Source organism: Sus scrofa, chromosome 5 (assembly GCF_000003025.6).
Source record: "Sus scrofa isolate TJ Tabasco breed Duroc chromosome 5, Sscrofa11.1, whole genome shotgun sequence".
Taxonomy (NCBI): Eukaryota; Metazoa; Chordata; class Mammalia; order Artiodactyla; family Suidae; genus Sus; species Sus scrofa.
Genome location: NC_010447.5, coordinates 5,285,349 through 5,300,084, shown reverse-complemented (window position 1 = coordinate 5,300,084; position 14,736 = coordinate 5,285,349). Strand labels below are relative to the sequence as shown.

The following is a 14,736-nucleotide window of genomic DNA, read 5'->3' as shown; positions in this document are numbered from 1 at the left end:
ACGGCGATGGCCGGGGGAAGAAGCCTTAGCACCTCTAGTTCAGAGTGCCAGGCGTCCAGGCCATGGCTAAGCGCTGCCCACACTCTAACAACGAACGAGACCCGGGGCCAGTGGGTATGTGACGTAAGGCTTCACTCGCAGTTCCCTGGGCATGAAGCTCTGCGGCCACCGCATCACACTGACTGGAGAGACGGAGATCTGGGGGAGGGGAGGGCAGGAACAGCGCATATCCTTCTAGGCCTTTCTAGGACTCTGGTTTTATTCGAGTGAGATGGGGCACCATTGAAAGGTCCCAAGCGGGCGTGGCCCCTGTCACTGACTTGTTGGAGGGTCACCTGGGCTTTGGGGTTGCGGCTAAACTGTAGTGGGCACGGCAGGAGCAGCAGAGCATCGAGGAGGCTGCCGTAAGACCCCAGGAGTCAGAACAGAAGGGCAGGGGGACCGGGGTCAGACTCCGGGGCGCCTTCAAGGGAGTCGACAGGATGGATGATGAGTTGGATGTGGCTGTGAGAGAGGACAGGCGAGGAAGAGCCCAAGATTCCAGCCCTGAACAACTGGAAAAGAGGTGGCCCTTGCCTGAGACTGGAGCGGCTGCAGTGGAGTGGCTTTGGTGAGACTAACGGTGGTTCTCAGACCGACCCCCAGGGTAGGGGGGAGCCAGGGGGCAGGTGGGAGCCGGACTCAGGAGAGTCAGGAGGGTGGTCTAGGGGGCACGAGGGAGTCGCTGGCTCATCGTCGGCAGAAGAAGCCTAAGACGGATGAAGCTCAGCTCAGCTGGGGGACCTAAAGGTGTTCGCAGGTGAGATGCTGGCCTCGGGCAGGGCGGACATCAGTCCCAGCTTTGCCGCCACCTACAGCCCTTCCCCGGGGCAGTGCAGACGATTCCCTGTGAACTTGTGAACTGACTCTGAATCAAGACCGCTGAGCACTGCGGTCACTGGGGACTATTACAGGGTCAGGACCAGTGCAGGTGACCAGGGACCAGGACGAGGTGCCCGGGGGGAGGTCCAGGGTTCCCACCGTTTCACGCCATGACCCCACTGAAGTTGCTCTCGTCAGAGTCAGCAGCGACGAATTATTAGCCCCCGGGTCCCCCAACCAGAGATCTGGGAGCCGTCCTTGCGTCTTCCCTCTTCCTTACCTGTCACCCCTACTCCCAGGTACATCTTGGAAGTAGCTGCCTCGCCAGGCCCCATGTGCCCACAAACACCTGATTCTCCACATCTGCTCCTTTGTGCGGCCAAGGGGAGCGCGGCGCTGTGTCTAGAGCTGTCTGCTCCCATGCCTGTGCCTCCAGCCCAGTCCCCTCCAGCCACCCTCCCCGTCGCCGCCGTCTGGAGGCTTGGAAATGAGCTGCGGAAAGAGCCTATGACAGCACCTGGCATGGGGGCAGGCACGAGAGAAATAGTAGCTGCTGATATAATTATTCTCTTCTTGGAAATATATTTCACTGCCGCCTTCTAAATTTGTCCACATGGACACTGCTACATATTAGCCGCAAGGCTTTCCTTTAAAAAAGCTGAAGATGATTAGCTAGAGGGATTATAATAGGAATTTTAAGCAATCATTTAAATTAATTCCTGAGAAATCTATGCAGAGCCCTTCAAACGGAGCCCTTTCTGGCAGGACCTCGCCGGTTCCCAGAAGCACATGCAAATCAGTGCTCTGAGCTTCCCGGTCTCACTGCCAGGGTTTTTTTTCCCACTTTCTTGAGGAACGAACCACCGCATCAGCATCACGGGACCCCTCTCCCGGGCAGGGATGGAGACCAGGGCAGCTTCTGCTCCCCCCCCCCAACCCCACAGCCCGTGAGCCAGGTACTCAGCGGACGGCCAAAGAATGCAGCAAGGAACGCTTTGTTCTGCAGGTTTAACTATCAAAAATCGGCCACATCCATATCAATAGCATGCTCTGAAGAAAGTTGCCAAAGACATTTTTGGCGAGAAAAATCTTTTTAAATGTTGAAAGCTGCCTAGAAATGAATCTGCTTTGCCCTGGAATAAACCCTTACTGGGAAGAAGAAAAAAAAAAAAAAAAAAGACAAAAACTTAACGCCTCTCCCTTAAAGTGTGTTAGCGCAATAAAACAACAGAACTTCTTCTGGAAAATAGGAATGCAGAGAGGCCCCTTCTCCTACCTTCCTGAAGTCATGCGCATTTATTTTGCCATTGGGTTCCTTGCTGAAGTCAAGAAATCGTTTTCTGAACGCTGGGTCCCGCTGCCGTATGCAGTCTTTGAGTTTTTCAATAACTTCCTCCTTGGTCACTTTCTTGGTCACGGCACTTTTACTCTCCGTGGGCTCGGTTCTAAAATCACAAGCAGGCACGCAGATGCAGCAGAGGGCCTCGAAAGGCCTCACCCATTTGGGATTCAGCCCAGGACAACGAGGGGGTTGCCCCCCTTTTCACAAACAGGGGAACAGGTGCTCAGGTGGATGGAGGGACTTGGGGACTCATTACACGCCCGTGGCCCGTGGGTTCAGAGCCAGGTACAGCTCTTCCTGTGGTGCCAGCACAGGGCGGCGGGCAGGGGGTGGGGGTGGGGGGCACCCCAGGGAAGGGGACACTGGCATCCCCACTCCAGACTCTTCGGCTGCGCGTTGAGCCGGCTGGGTAGGGTGTGTGGCTGGGCAGAGAGCACAGACAAAGGAGTGAAGAGGGGAAATTGCAACTCAGGGGCTGTTATAAAGCCTTAAATTGAAGAGCCTGCTGTGTGGCCACCAGATCAGAGATCATCCAATATCCAGGGGCAGGAAGGGACGTCCCCGATGTGGGAGCCCCGGCCCGGACGGGGTGTGCGTGTGAGAGCGTGAGGCTGCAGGTGTAACGGAAGGACACGGCTCTTCAGCTCCCCCCAGGTCTCCTGGACCCACGTGGGCAGCCGTGAGCCCTGAGACAGCGGACTGCTTGCTACTCCTTTCCTGCTGCTTCTGTCGACTTTTAAGAACTCTCCGGGAATGCCTGTGTTTCATGAAATGCTTCATTGCTATTACTGGTTTTAGGAGGCAGACGTATCTTCTCACAGAATATTTAACCTTTCTCTTAAAATACCATCCTTCTGCCCATTTATAAAGCAGCTACTACTGAAAGGCCCAGATAGTCAAATTTCATTAGTGTAGCATTAAAATATTCCCATTGCCCTACACTTAAGAACTTTTTAAAAGGGATGTGACAAAGTGAAGCCTGCTGGAAGGCTCTACATTTTATCTCTCCTTATGGATTTATTATAAGCTACGAACAAGGAAGTTAAAATAATATCTTTTCATTAGACTAAACCTATACTTTTCAAAATGAAGAAGGGCTAGAATATTCATCAGTCTGATTTTTAATAGATCTACGAAGTATGTTTTATTGTCACAGTTCAATGGAGCCATCCTTTAAATAATTCCATCATTCACGTTAGAAAATGTTAACCGGTTCAACGGGTATATTTTGCAATAAATATGAAACAGTGGTAAGGAGTCTAATTTTCTGGAATAGAGTCAGCGCGAACACAGGTACGTAACAGTTGAGAGTCCTCTGGGAGGCGGAAGTCCTGGGGGGAGGCCCCAGGATGACCACTACGTTTGTGGGTGACCTGAGGCAAGTCCCCAAACCTCTCAGACCTCAGTGCTTCCATTTCTAGAATTAACAGATCCATGCAGCGGCGCCTAAGATCTGTGCAAGCTTGAAAACTCCCTGGCTCCAATCACTGTGTTTATAGTTGGCCATCTTTCTTATTTAAATCATAAAATATTTAAATACTCATTTAGTCAACAAATATTTACTACCTACCTATCCCGCGATAGGCTCTGTGGCTTTAATAGATGCTTTCATTTTGTTTTATTTTACCTCTCAGAAAGATCTGGCTGCTGCTGGTCCTCTTTTTGAAAATGTTCATTGAACAGCTGATCCTTTGGAACAAGAACTGGAGAGACAGTAGGCGGGCCGTTAATTCCTAGGCATGCCAAAAGTTTCTTGTAAAGGATTCTTCCTGAAGTAATATCCTGAAACTTATTGCAGAGTCTGAATTTTAAAAATAATTAGAACACACCCATTAGAATGGCTAAGAGAAGACTGGCCCTACCGAGGTGGCAAGGATGTCATTCTATCTTTCCCCCGAGGCTGGTTGGATGCAAAATGGTGCAGCCACTTTGGAAGACAGTTTGGCAACTGAACATAGACTCACCAGAGGAACCAGCCGTGCCACCCCGAGGCATTCACACACAAGAGAGAAAAATGTCTGTCTACACACAGACTTGTACGATACGGGCGGCTTTATTTGTTACGGCAAAAACTGGAAACCAACCCAATGTCCATTGGCAGATGAATGGACGCACAAAGCGGGGCGAGGCTATAACACAGACTTCTCTCAGCCACGAGAAAGAGCTCACTGTGGCCCCACGGAGCAACGTCAGTGATGCTCAAAGTCGTTATGCTTGGCGGATAAAGCCTGACAGAAAGAGAACGGCTTATATGTTCTCACTGATAGAAAACCCTAGAAAATGCAAAGTCGTGGGGCACGACACAGCGCTAGGCGGGTGGAAGAAATGAACTGCGCAAGGACACAAGGACGCCTTGGGCGACGAAGAAATTATCTCGATTGGCAGCTTGTGATGGTTCGTGGATATGTACCCAAATTGTACCGTTTAAACCTGTGCAGTTTATGCTGTGTGAGAATCCTGCCATAAAGATATGACATGCGCAACATAAAGAAAAGGCTTAATTGGAAATTTTGGTAAGGAGGTGCGGAAGTGCCTGATTGGAATTGTGGACTGAAAGTATTTGAGGGAACCGTGGGGAACCACTAAGGCGGCAGGACCTCTTTCTTTTTCAACGTTTCATCTGTTACTATTTTTCCGATCACAGAGGGTGTACTGTGCTCACTGCTGCAAACTTGGCAAAGCCTGAGGCCCCAAACAAAACCCCACAGGTGTGTCAAAATGCGCAAGGCTGCAGAGCACAGCAGGTGTGGGTGTGGCCTCGGCCTTGGGATAGAGAGGCTCTGACGCGGCAGCTCGAGACTCAAGGCAGGGGCCCATGAGGCCTGCTCCAGGGACGCCTCTAGGGCGAGGGACAACCCTTGTCTTCAAGGAACGGGAGGTGGCTCAGCCCAGCTGAGCGGGAACCTGCAGCAACGGCCGAGCTTTCCGTGCGCTTGGCCCTGGCCGAGGCGTGCCTCCTCTCATTGCTCCAGCCACAGCTCTCGTAAGCGACATCTGCATGAGGAAGGAGGCTCAGAATGGGTCTGCATCTTGCCCACGTTCACCGCGAGCTCAGGGCCAAGAGGTTCGAGGATCCTGAGGGGTCTGGGGGTGGGGGCACGCTCTGTAAAAGTATCTGTGTTTTCCTCACAGACGCAGCCTGCTGCACAATGGAGAAGAGGACGGAGGCTTCCACCTCAAAAACCCAACTGCCTGCCCGGCCGGTCCACTGACGTTCATTCTCTCATTCGTTCATTGTTGGCTCACTTGCTTGACACTTAGGAAGCCCTGTCCCCGAGCCGCCAACTCTTCCAGCCCCAGGTACCTGCGCTTTACATCCTCGGTGGGGGGCACAGGTAATGACATAAACCGAGACAAGAGCCAAGGGAAATGGAGCTGGGTGACAGGAAGGGAGTAGCCGGGGCAACGCCGTCTCTTTTAACCCACTGAGTAGTGACCTGCCACGCCGGGTGGTGGTACGTCACTAATCTCCTCTTCACGTTAATGTGACCCAAAGGGAACTTCTGATTGTCACCCCTGAAACTGTCCCCCTCCCAGCCTCCCCCAGCTCAGAGGACAATCCTGGGTACCCAGGCACTCAAGCCAGAAGCTTGGCTCGTCCTCGCCCCCTTCCCATCCCACCTCCATCCGTGCCCCTGGCAGTCCGGCCAGCTGTGCTCCAGACATATCCTGAATCTCCCAGTGGGCCCTCAGTATGAGTTCCCAGAACGGCTTCAGAGACGAAGGGGAGCTCCTTTGGGGGGACAGGTGGTGGTTCTTATTACACCAAACGGACTTCCCAAGAGGCTTTGTCATTTACATCCCACCAGCACACGGGAGAGAACCAATTTCTCCAGCTTCTTGCTCTTTTAACATGTTTGCAAATTTGTATTTCTTTTACTTCAAGTGATATCTCCTGTAGTTCATATTTTTTTCTACTTATTAACCTACATTTTTACAAAGCGATATAGCAAGTCCCATGCTCAGAGCCTTGGCAGATGGAGACATTTCATTAGGACTGAATCACGTTGTCTTCATGATACCAGTCACAGTATAACCTCTTTATAGCAAGTGATGCTGTTTTTACATATATGGTGGTAAGAAAATGCTCCCCCCCCCAAACTAATATACTTCAGAAAAAGAGGAGTCGATATAAAGAAAATAAAACAGGAGTTCCCATCTTGGTGCAGCGGAAACGAATCCGACTAGGAGCCATGAGGTTGCAGGTTCAATCCCTGGCCTCGCTCAGTGGGTTAAGGATCTGGCCGTTGCTGTGGTGTATGCAGGCCGGCAGCTGCAGCTCCGATGAGACCCCAAGCCTGGGAACCTCCATATGCCACGGGGGTGCGCCCCCAAAAGACAAAAAAATAAAAAAGAAAAGAAAAGAAAACATTCTCAGGCAGATCCTGAATGCCTGAAGTATGGACAGCATCTTCCTTTCCATGGACAAGTAAACGAGTCCCCAAGAGCTTCTCTCTCTCCCTCTCTCTCTTTTAAGGCCGCACCCACAGCACAAGGAAGTTCCTGGGCCTGGGATCCAATATAAGCTGCCGCCGTGACAACGCCTTACCCATTAGCCCACTGTGCTGGGGGGCGGGGGGACTGAACCCACACCTCCGAAGCAACCCAAGCCGCTGCATGTGGATTCCTAACCCACTGTGCCACGGTGGGAACTCCAAGTTCCCTTCTCTTGCCTTGGAAGCTGCTTCCAGACCTTCAACAATTCCCCAAGCCCCCTGGTCCACCTCCCACCGCCGCTTCCGCAGAAGACCCCGCCTCCCTGCACCAAGGAAACAGGCGTCCTGAGCGCGGGGCCCGTGGTCGGCCCCCCAACCCCCTTCCCGTCCTGGCTCCGCCTACTTTTTCTCTCCGGACTCTGGCTCGCGTCTCTGGCTTTTCCTTAACGTCTTCTCCAAGCCCACAAACAAGCACAAAGCAAGTCTGTGAAACAGGTGAGTCCTTTCCCAACACCGGGGTCTCCCCTCCACAAGCCCCGCTGGCACCTCTGGGTCCGCCTGCCCCGCCCCCCCACCTGCTTCCTCTGTGAGGTCTGACCTCGCTGGCTCCTCCTGCTTCCCGAGACCTCACCCGCTTAGCCTCAGGCACCGTCCCATCGCCCTGACCATCTCGGCCCCTTTGCCTGGTGGGCTGGCACCGTTCTGCAGGTCAGACCCGCAGCCCTCTCGCCTTAGATGGCCCAGCGTCCACCCCAGACAAATGCTTGTTGAACAGCTGAACAACCTGGTGATGAGACGAGGACTCCAGAGCCTCAGCTCTGCCCAGGCTCCTCTCGGAGCACCGCGTCCTCCGAGACTTTTTCTGGTGTTTTCATCCCACCCGGCGGACCCCTGTGTTCCGTCGCTGCCCCAGGGCCCCGCCTCCCACCCACCTGCTCGAGGGCCCCTGGCACCACCCCTTCTCTCCTCTCCCATCACCCTCCCGGCCCAGAGCACTGGTCTGCCCTTCGGCACCAGACTAACCCAAAGCAGCCGCCCCTGCGGTCCTCCGCCACCCCGCCTCTCAAGCCCCTTCCTTTTCCTCTCTCCCTGTTACATCTCTTCTGCTCCCTGGAGCCAGAGCGATCTTTATACAGCACACATCTGAAGCTGTCACCCGCCCCCATGGAAAGCCACCTCCCAGGCTCTGCTTGGACTAAAGCTGCTCAGCAGAGCCAGGGGGACTTCAACAGGCCAGGGCCCGGCCCGGCCTGGGGACGGGGCACGGGCATCGGGGCTGCCAAAGCTCTCTGGGGGGCTCGCAGGCCCCGTGAGAACCTGCCCGCCAGGAAAGTCCAGCTCCTTAGCCTGTGGGGTGTGGTCCTGCTTGCGGCCCCGCCCTGTGCTCAGCATCCCCCCCGCTCCCCACGCTCCCACCGACTTGCCAGTCCCTGGAGGTGCCCTGGGCCCCAGCCCTGCCATCCTACCTCGGAAACGTTCTTTCCTTTCTGAGCATCGTGTCCCTGGGGAGCTTCCCGTGTTTCGTGCACACCCCTCCCCCTCTCCAGCCCCGGCTGTGAGTGTCCTTCAAGAGCTGCACACATGCTCCTTGAGCGCCCACAGGCCACACTGGGTGCATCCGAATCCCTTCTCCCTGCATTAGGCCACCCTGTGAATGAAGCGGTTTCTGTAAACCGGCTAAACGCCGCGGCCGGGATGCAGGAGGCTGGCCAGTACTTGCTGAAGGAAGGACCCAGTGGAGGAAAAAAGTCAAGAGCCCCTTCAGCCCTAGGTGCCTCTTCCCTCCCCATCTCTGCCCCTCCCTGGACCGCACACAGCAAAGCCCGCGAGGCTGAAGCCCCTGCAGACACAGACATGGACATGGCCTTGCCCCCGCCCCACAGCCCAGCCCAGCCCCTGCCTCTGCCCCCAGCTCCTCCAAGACCCTCTCTGGACTCGCAGGCACCTGCTTCTCCCTGTTCCTGCATTTCCTCCACCCACAGCACACTCCTCTTTCAGCAAACGTTCTGTAAGCCTGGATGCATGCAGGGAGGTCTCACGGTGGCCCAACAGGTTAAGGATCTGGCACTGTCTCCGTAGCCTCTCGGGTCGCGACTGAGGCGTGTGTTCCATCCCTGGCCCAGCACAATGGGTTAAGTCTCTGGCATTGCTGCAGCGGCAGCGCAGGTTGCAGCTGCGGCTCAGATTCCATCCCTGGCCCAGGAACCGCCACATGCCTCAGGTGCACCATGGAACCACAAACTGGATGAACGCAAACACCCGGCCCCCGGCTCCCCAAGCTCTCTGCAAGCCTCTCCTGCTGGGGAAAGCCCGCCCCCCTCCTCTTCTTACAATTACAGGGAGGGTGGGCTCTGCTCACAGAGGAGGCTCCTGAGCCGACAATCACCGGGAGGAGATGAATTGGGTTTCGGGGTCACTTTAAATCAACGTAAAGAAAAGCAACAAACAAGATTTGTCACATTCCAGTGGAAGGACTGGGAGAGAATCCCTGCAATTCCACTGGATTTGTCTCCAGGGAGCCTCCCAGATCACTGCCCACCTGCCGAAGCACTGGCCCAGCCCCGACAGAGCCGCAGCCCTGAGCTGGGGGACAGCAGCCTGTGGCTGGGTGGTGTGCGGGGGGAGCCATGCCCCGCGGAGCGCCAGCTCTGGCCTGGAGGCTGTCCAGGTCGTCTGCAGGGAGGCAGTGGCCCAAGGGGCAAGCCCTCTACATGGAGGACAAAAGGGACACTGGACCGGAGGCCCACGGGGCCTGCAGGACACCCTTTTCTTCCTCTCTTATTTTCCCCGTCCCCCTCCAGCTTCGGCTCAACCACCACAAATTCAGGGCTATAACTCAAGTCACCGTTTATGGAACGGCTGGTCATTCTTCCTCCCCGGGACAGTGCAATGGTGTCACGGCGAGGGCACAGGTGTCATGGAGCTGGGAGACGGAACCCAGCTCCCCTGCTCACCAGCCCGTGTGTGTCGGGAGGTGCTTAACTTCTCTGGGCCTCCATTTCCTTACCCCTGAGAAGGAGCTGTCAGAGCCACCGGCCGGGCTTGTGGTGGGGACTGAGCCACAGGGGCAGTGTCTCCATCAGTGTCCACGGCGTAGTAGGGACTTAGTACACAGAAGCGATTATCGGTATCCCCGAGTGACATTGCGAAAATGTGTGGGAACGGGTCTAGGGTTAGAAACCAGTCTTCATGGAACACGTGCTGTGGATGTCCTTTTGCTGCCAGAAAACTTACTTGACTAAGTGTTCGGCTGTTAAACACGGACAGAACGCACGCATGATCTTCTTGAAATTCTGTCGCCCAACGAGCCCTGTGTCTCCGAGGTCACATGACTGCAGCATCCTTCGGAAGCCGGTAGGTTCCGAGTCACCGAGTGGTGAACGATCTCCTCCACCTGACATGAAAAAGCAGGCACGTTTACCAGGCCGTGCGTTTATAACTGGGGGTGGTAGCACCTCGGGCCCCCCAGGAAAGCATCACTTACTGAATCCCACGCCAGGAGGAGAGGCGCCTTGGGGTCTTCACAGGGGGATGGCTTGCTGAGCTAATTGGGAAAGAGAAATATATAAATATAAACCACTCCCAAAGGCAGCAGGAGCTTTGGAGGCTGACGGCTGGGGCTGCCAGGCTGGTCCCTGATTACGGCCAAGGCTTTAGACCTTGAGCAGGTGAGCCTGCCTCCCTATGTTCATCTAGAAAGGGGATAATAACATTTATCTTGAGCTTATTAAAAAAAAGGGGGGGCGTTCCTGTTGTGGCTCAGCAGAAATGAATCCGACTAGTATCCATGAGGATGCAGGTTCGATCCCTGGCCTCCATCAGTGGGTTAAGGATTCAGTGTCTCCATGAGCTGTGGCATAGGTCAAAGACGCGGCTGGAATCTGGTGTGGCTCTGACTGTGGCTTTGGCTGGTAGCTGCAGCTCTGATTCAACTCCTAGCTTGGGAACTTCCACGTGCCACAAGTGTGGCTGTGTTTAAAAAAAAAAAATGCAATAAACAGCAGTTCCTTGGCCTAGTGTTTAAAGATTTGACACTGCTGTGGCGCAGGCTAGATCCCTGGCCTGGGAACTTCTTCATGCTGTGGGTGTGGCCAAAAGAAAAGTACAATAAACATGAAAAAAAATCCATCACCTAGAAATGTAATAAATGCAAAGTGAAAGAATAATGAGATGTCATTTTGCCTATCAGAATAAAAAAGGAAGCAAATCACCAGTGGTGACAATGGATACTAGACGATTTGATAATCTACAGGTTCTAGAGTAATAGCAACTCTCTCTGGGGAGCAGCTAGAGATGGAGGAGGAGAGAAAGCTCACTTCACTGCATTCGCTTCTGCAGCTGTCTCTTCCAAAATAATCAAAGTAATTTAAAAAATAACATATATTCCTTGACCCACACTTCTAGGAAATTATACTAAAGAAATAATTTCAAGGTGGTGCAAAAAAGCAGGTCCTGCGATGTTCATCGTAGCAAAAGACGTATAAATGGAAGAAAAGGAACACCCTGATTATAACTACAGGGGACACTCTGCATCTTTTAATATGACAGAACAGAACTTTTACTGACACCAAGTGTTAACAATACGTCAACAAACGACAGGCTAAAAAGTCACTAATTACATGATCTCAATTTAAAATAAAATAGCATTTATGAAGGAAAATATATGTGTATGTATATCTCCAGCTCATTCAATTGTATACATTCAATATGTGCAGTTTTCATATATCAATTATGCCTCAAGAAGGCTGCAAAAAATACTAGGGGTGCAGGTATAAAGGTTTGAAAGGATATGCAACACAGGGTAGCAGTGGGTAAGAGGTCCAGTTCCTCAGTGTTAGAATTAGCAGTGATTTAAATTTTCTTCTATTTGCCTATCTCTCTCTTCTAATTTTTCTAATGCATTTGTTTATATTAATTATTCACTCAGCACATGGCTCTGTGAATACCTGGCACTGGGCTATGCCCTGCACGTACAGCGGGCAGTGAAAACAGAAAAGCATCTGCCTTCAGGAGGCCTGACCACGGCACAAGAGAAGTGTGACCCCAGGACTGCCATGGGCTGCCAGGTCAACTCCTGCAAGACGGGCCGGCTCAGAGGTGTCAGGGAGTCGTGGCAGGACATGGAGAACAGGCCCGCACGAGAGGAGCAGGAAGGGAGTCCTGGCAGGAGGCTGCAGCTGCCCAGGACAGTGGAGGGAGCCTGGGGTACCCACGGACCTGAGTGGTGTGGCGGCGAGGGGACCCCGGAGGGGCGGCAGGGTTGGACCACGTGGCACCTCGTCAACCACGTGTGAAGGCCTGCTTTATCCTATGGGTCCCAAAGCCATTAGAGGGTGAGGCGTGGAGGTGGCAGGGTCTGGCTTACAGTAAATAAAGATCATGCTGCTGGGCACACAGAGAATAGATGGCTTCCGGGTGTATATTTGGGGTTTTTTTTTTTTAAAAGACGGCTCTGTGCAGAGTGTGATTACCAGAGGTAGTGATTTACAAATTAACACAGGGTGTGTTGCACGGCAGAATTCTGGAGGAGTTGCGATGATTCGTTTCCGTGTGTGAAAGGGCTCTGAGACTCACTTTTGAATCAGCGTTCAAGAAAGACCAGGTGACACTGGTTTAGGAGGTGCACATTCAGCAAATCAAGCGAAAGCCAAAAGGTCATCTGTACCTGCTAAAGAAAGTCTTCGCCAAACACCTCAACAACGATCTGTTAGTGCCTGTTGCTTGCACTATCTGAAACTAATCTGAGTTTTTAAAATTCTCAAAACTTTTAAGTGCTAATAGCTATTGAAGTTATAGAAGCATTTCTAATAATAAAATTATCAATTTTTCAACCAAAAGAAACAAATCCTAAAAGCAAGTGCTAGTCACTAGAGGCAATAAGAAATTATTATTATTATTTGTCTTTTGTTCTTTTTTAGGGCCGCGCCTACGGCATATGGAGGTTCCCAGCTAGGGGTCTAACTGGAGCTGTGGCCACCGACCTATGCCACAGCCACAGCAACGCGGGATCCGAGCCATGTCTGCGACCTACACCACAGCTCCCGGCAACGCCGGATCCTTAACCCACTGAGCAAGGCCAGGGATCGAACCCGCAACCTCATGGTTCCTAGTTGGATTCGCCACGACAGGAATTCCAAGAAATTTTTCTTTTTTAAGGTGAACTAACATAAAAACTCTAAAAATATTCAGAGTTCCCTTTGTGGCAACCTCTAAAAATATCGATGAAAACCAGAGTAGCAATTCACAAACATGCCTCTGAAGGACATGGCTGCAAGAGTAGCGTTATTGAAACTGTGAAGAGAAGTCACACGGGGAGTTCCCGTCGTGGCTCAGTGGTTAATGACTCCATGAGGTTGCTGAATCCTGTGGGTTAAGGATCTGGTATTGCCGGCATAGGTCGCAGGTGAGGCTTGACTCCTGCGTCCTTGTGGTTGTGGTGAAGGCCCACAGCTGCAGCTCCAAAGCAACCCCTAACCCAGGACTTTCCATATGCCACAGGCGCACCCCTAAAAATAAATAAATAAAAATTTAAAAATAACAGAACCTAAAAGGTAAAATCAAATAACATTTAAACACTTAACTCTTAAAATAAAAATTAACTCAGCCTAAAAACATTACGTCATTCATTTCTTTAAGCCGTGTTTCATCTCCATCTATTGTACTTAAGCTCCCTGCCATAAATGGAACCGCAAAGGTGACATTGCTGTAAAACTCACCCTAGGCTTCTCTTCAAGCAGCTCAACAAACGTGCTGACATTGACCCATCCGGTGCTCCCAGGGTCCAGCGTTCGCATTAGTTCTTTGAATTCTGAATCGCTTATTTTCACCGCCATGTCATTTAGCGTATGTCGCAATTCTTCCCCTGTTATCTGCCTGCCAGGTTTCTGAGCATCAGAATATATAAGGGAATTGTTTAAAAAGAAAGGAAGGAAGGAAAGGCATCACACATATTTAGCATCACTTAATAAAGCATGAGTTTTGGCCAAACAGAATTACGATTTGAAACAAGAATACCTCACCTGATGATGGATGATTTTATAACCCACGTGCCACGAGCAGTGGCGGGGAGGGGGACCTGGGACTTTGCAACCTGTCAGACGTGGCAGGCGACGGCCCCACGTGAGGAAAGAGGCTGACCGTCTCCCCAGGACGAGCTCTGGGCTGGCGGTCGCAGAGACCTTAAACAGCTCCTCGTACCCCAACCCCACCTGCGGCAGAGCGGCTCAGCCTCAGGGGGCACAGAACTTCCTGGAAATGCAATTACAACTTGCCAATTTCCTAAGAATATTAATTATGCTTGTTTTCACTACCACCAACCTCATCAATTACATAAATGGACAATTACTTAGCAAGAAAAATTTCAGCCATGCTGCATAAAGAAAACATATTATGAGCAAAATATTGTGAGGCGAAATTTTCCCCCGGAATAAAAAATTACCAATAAGTAAATTGAATATCAAAGTTGAGAGGAACTATTTACTGGAAAAGCAGAGGAAAGAAAGACCCTTCCCTCACCATAGAGAGATATTGTGAATATTAATGTGATGAGAGACTAATCAAGTGACCAAGCCAAGATGCCTTTGGGTCCAGAATCTGAAACGGATATAAGGTTCTCTTGGAGAAAACAAAGTCGTTTAGAGGCTATGCGCAGGGTGTTTTTGGTCTGCGAGCGATAATTTTCTTTAGTGTCCAAACAGGAATCATTGGCAACTGGTATTTACAGTTCTCAGTAAATTTATAGTATTGCACAACCATCAGCGCCATCGAATCACCTCAGAGGAAAGGAACCTTGTGCCCATTTGAAGTAACTCTCCATTTCCACCCCTGTCCTAAGACAACTTATCTATTTTCTCTCTGCATACACTCGCTTTTTTCTGGACATTTCATGTAAAGAGAATCGTATAATATTTGCAGCTGTATACGCCTCACATCTGGCTTTTATCACCGAGTACGCCGTTTCTGAGGTTCATCCGTGATGGCGCATGGGTCCGCGTTCTGCTCCTTTTTATTTCTGGTGTCACTAGTGCACTGTATGACGTGGCACCTTGGATTATCTTGCCACAAGGTCATGAATGTCTGGGTTGTTTCCAGTCTGGA

General features: G+C 51.7%; 1 protein-coding gene across 1 annotated transcript in view; it reads right to left on the bottom strand.

Moving 5' to 3' along the window:
- The window catches only part of EFCAB6 (EF-hand calcium binding domain 6), a 241,137-nt gene that overhangs the window by 108,046 nt on the left and 118,355 nt on the right, over window positions 1-14,736 (bottom strand). Inside the window, 6 exon segments of the mRNA XM_021091409.1 lie at window positions 2,138-2,306; window positions 3,831-4,004; window positions 9,874-9,994; window positions 9,997-10,033; window positions 10,124-10,183; window positions 13,356-13,523. Coding sequence (XP_020947068.1) covers window positions 2,138-2,306; window positions 3,831-4,004; window positions 9,874-9,994; window positions 9,997-10,033; window positions 10,124-10,183; window positions 13,356-13,523 — 729 coding nt within the window.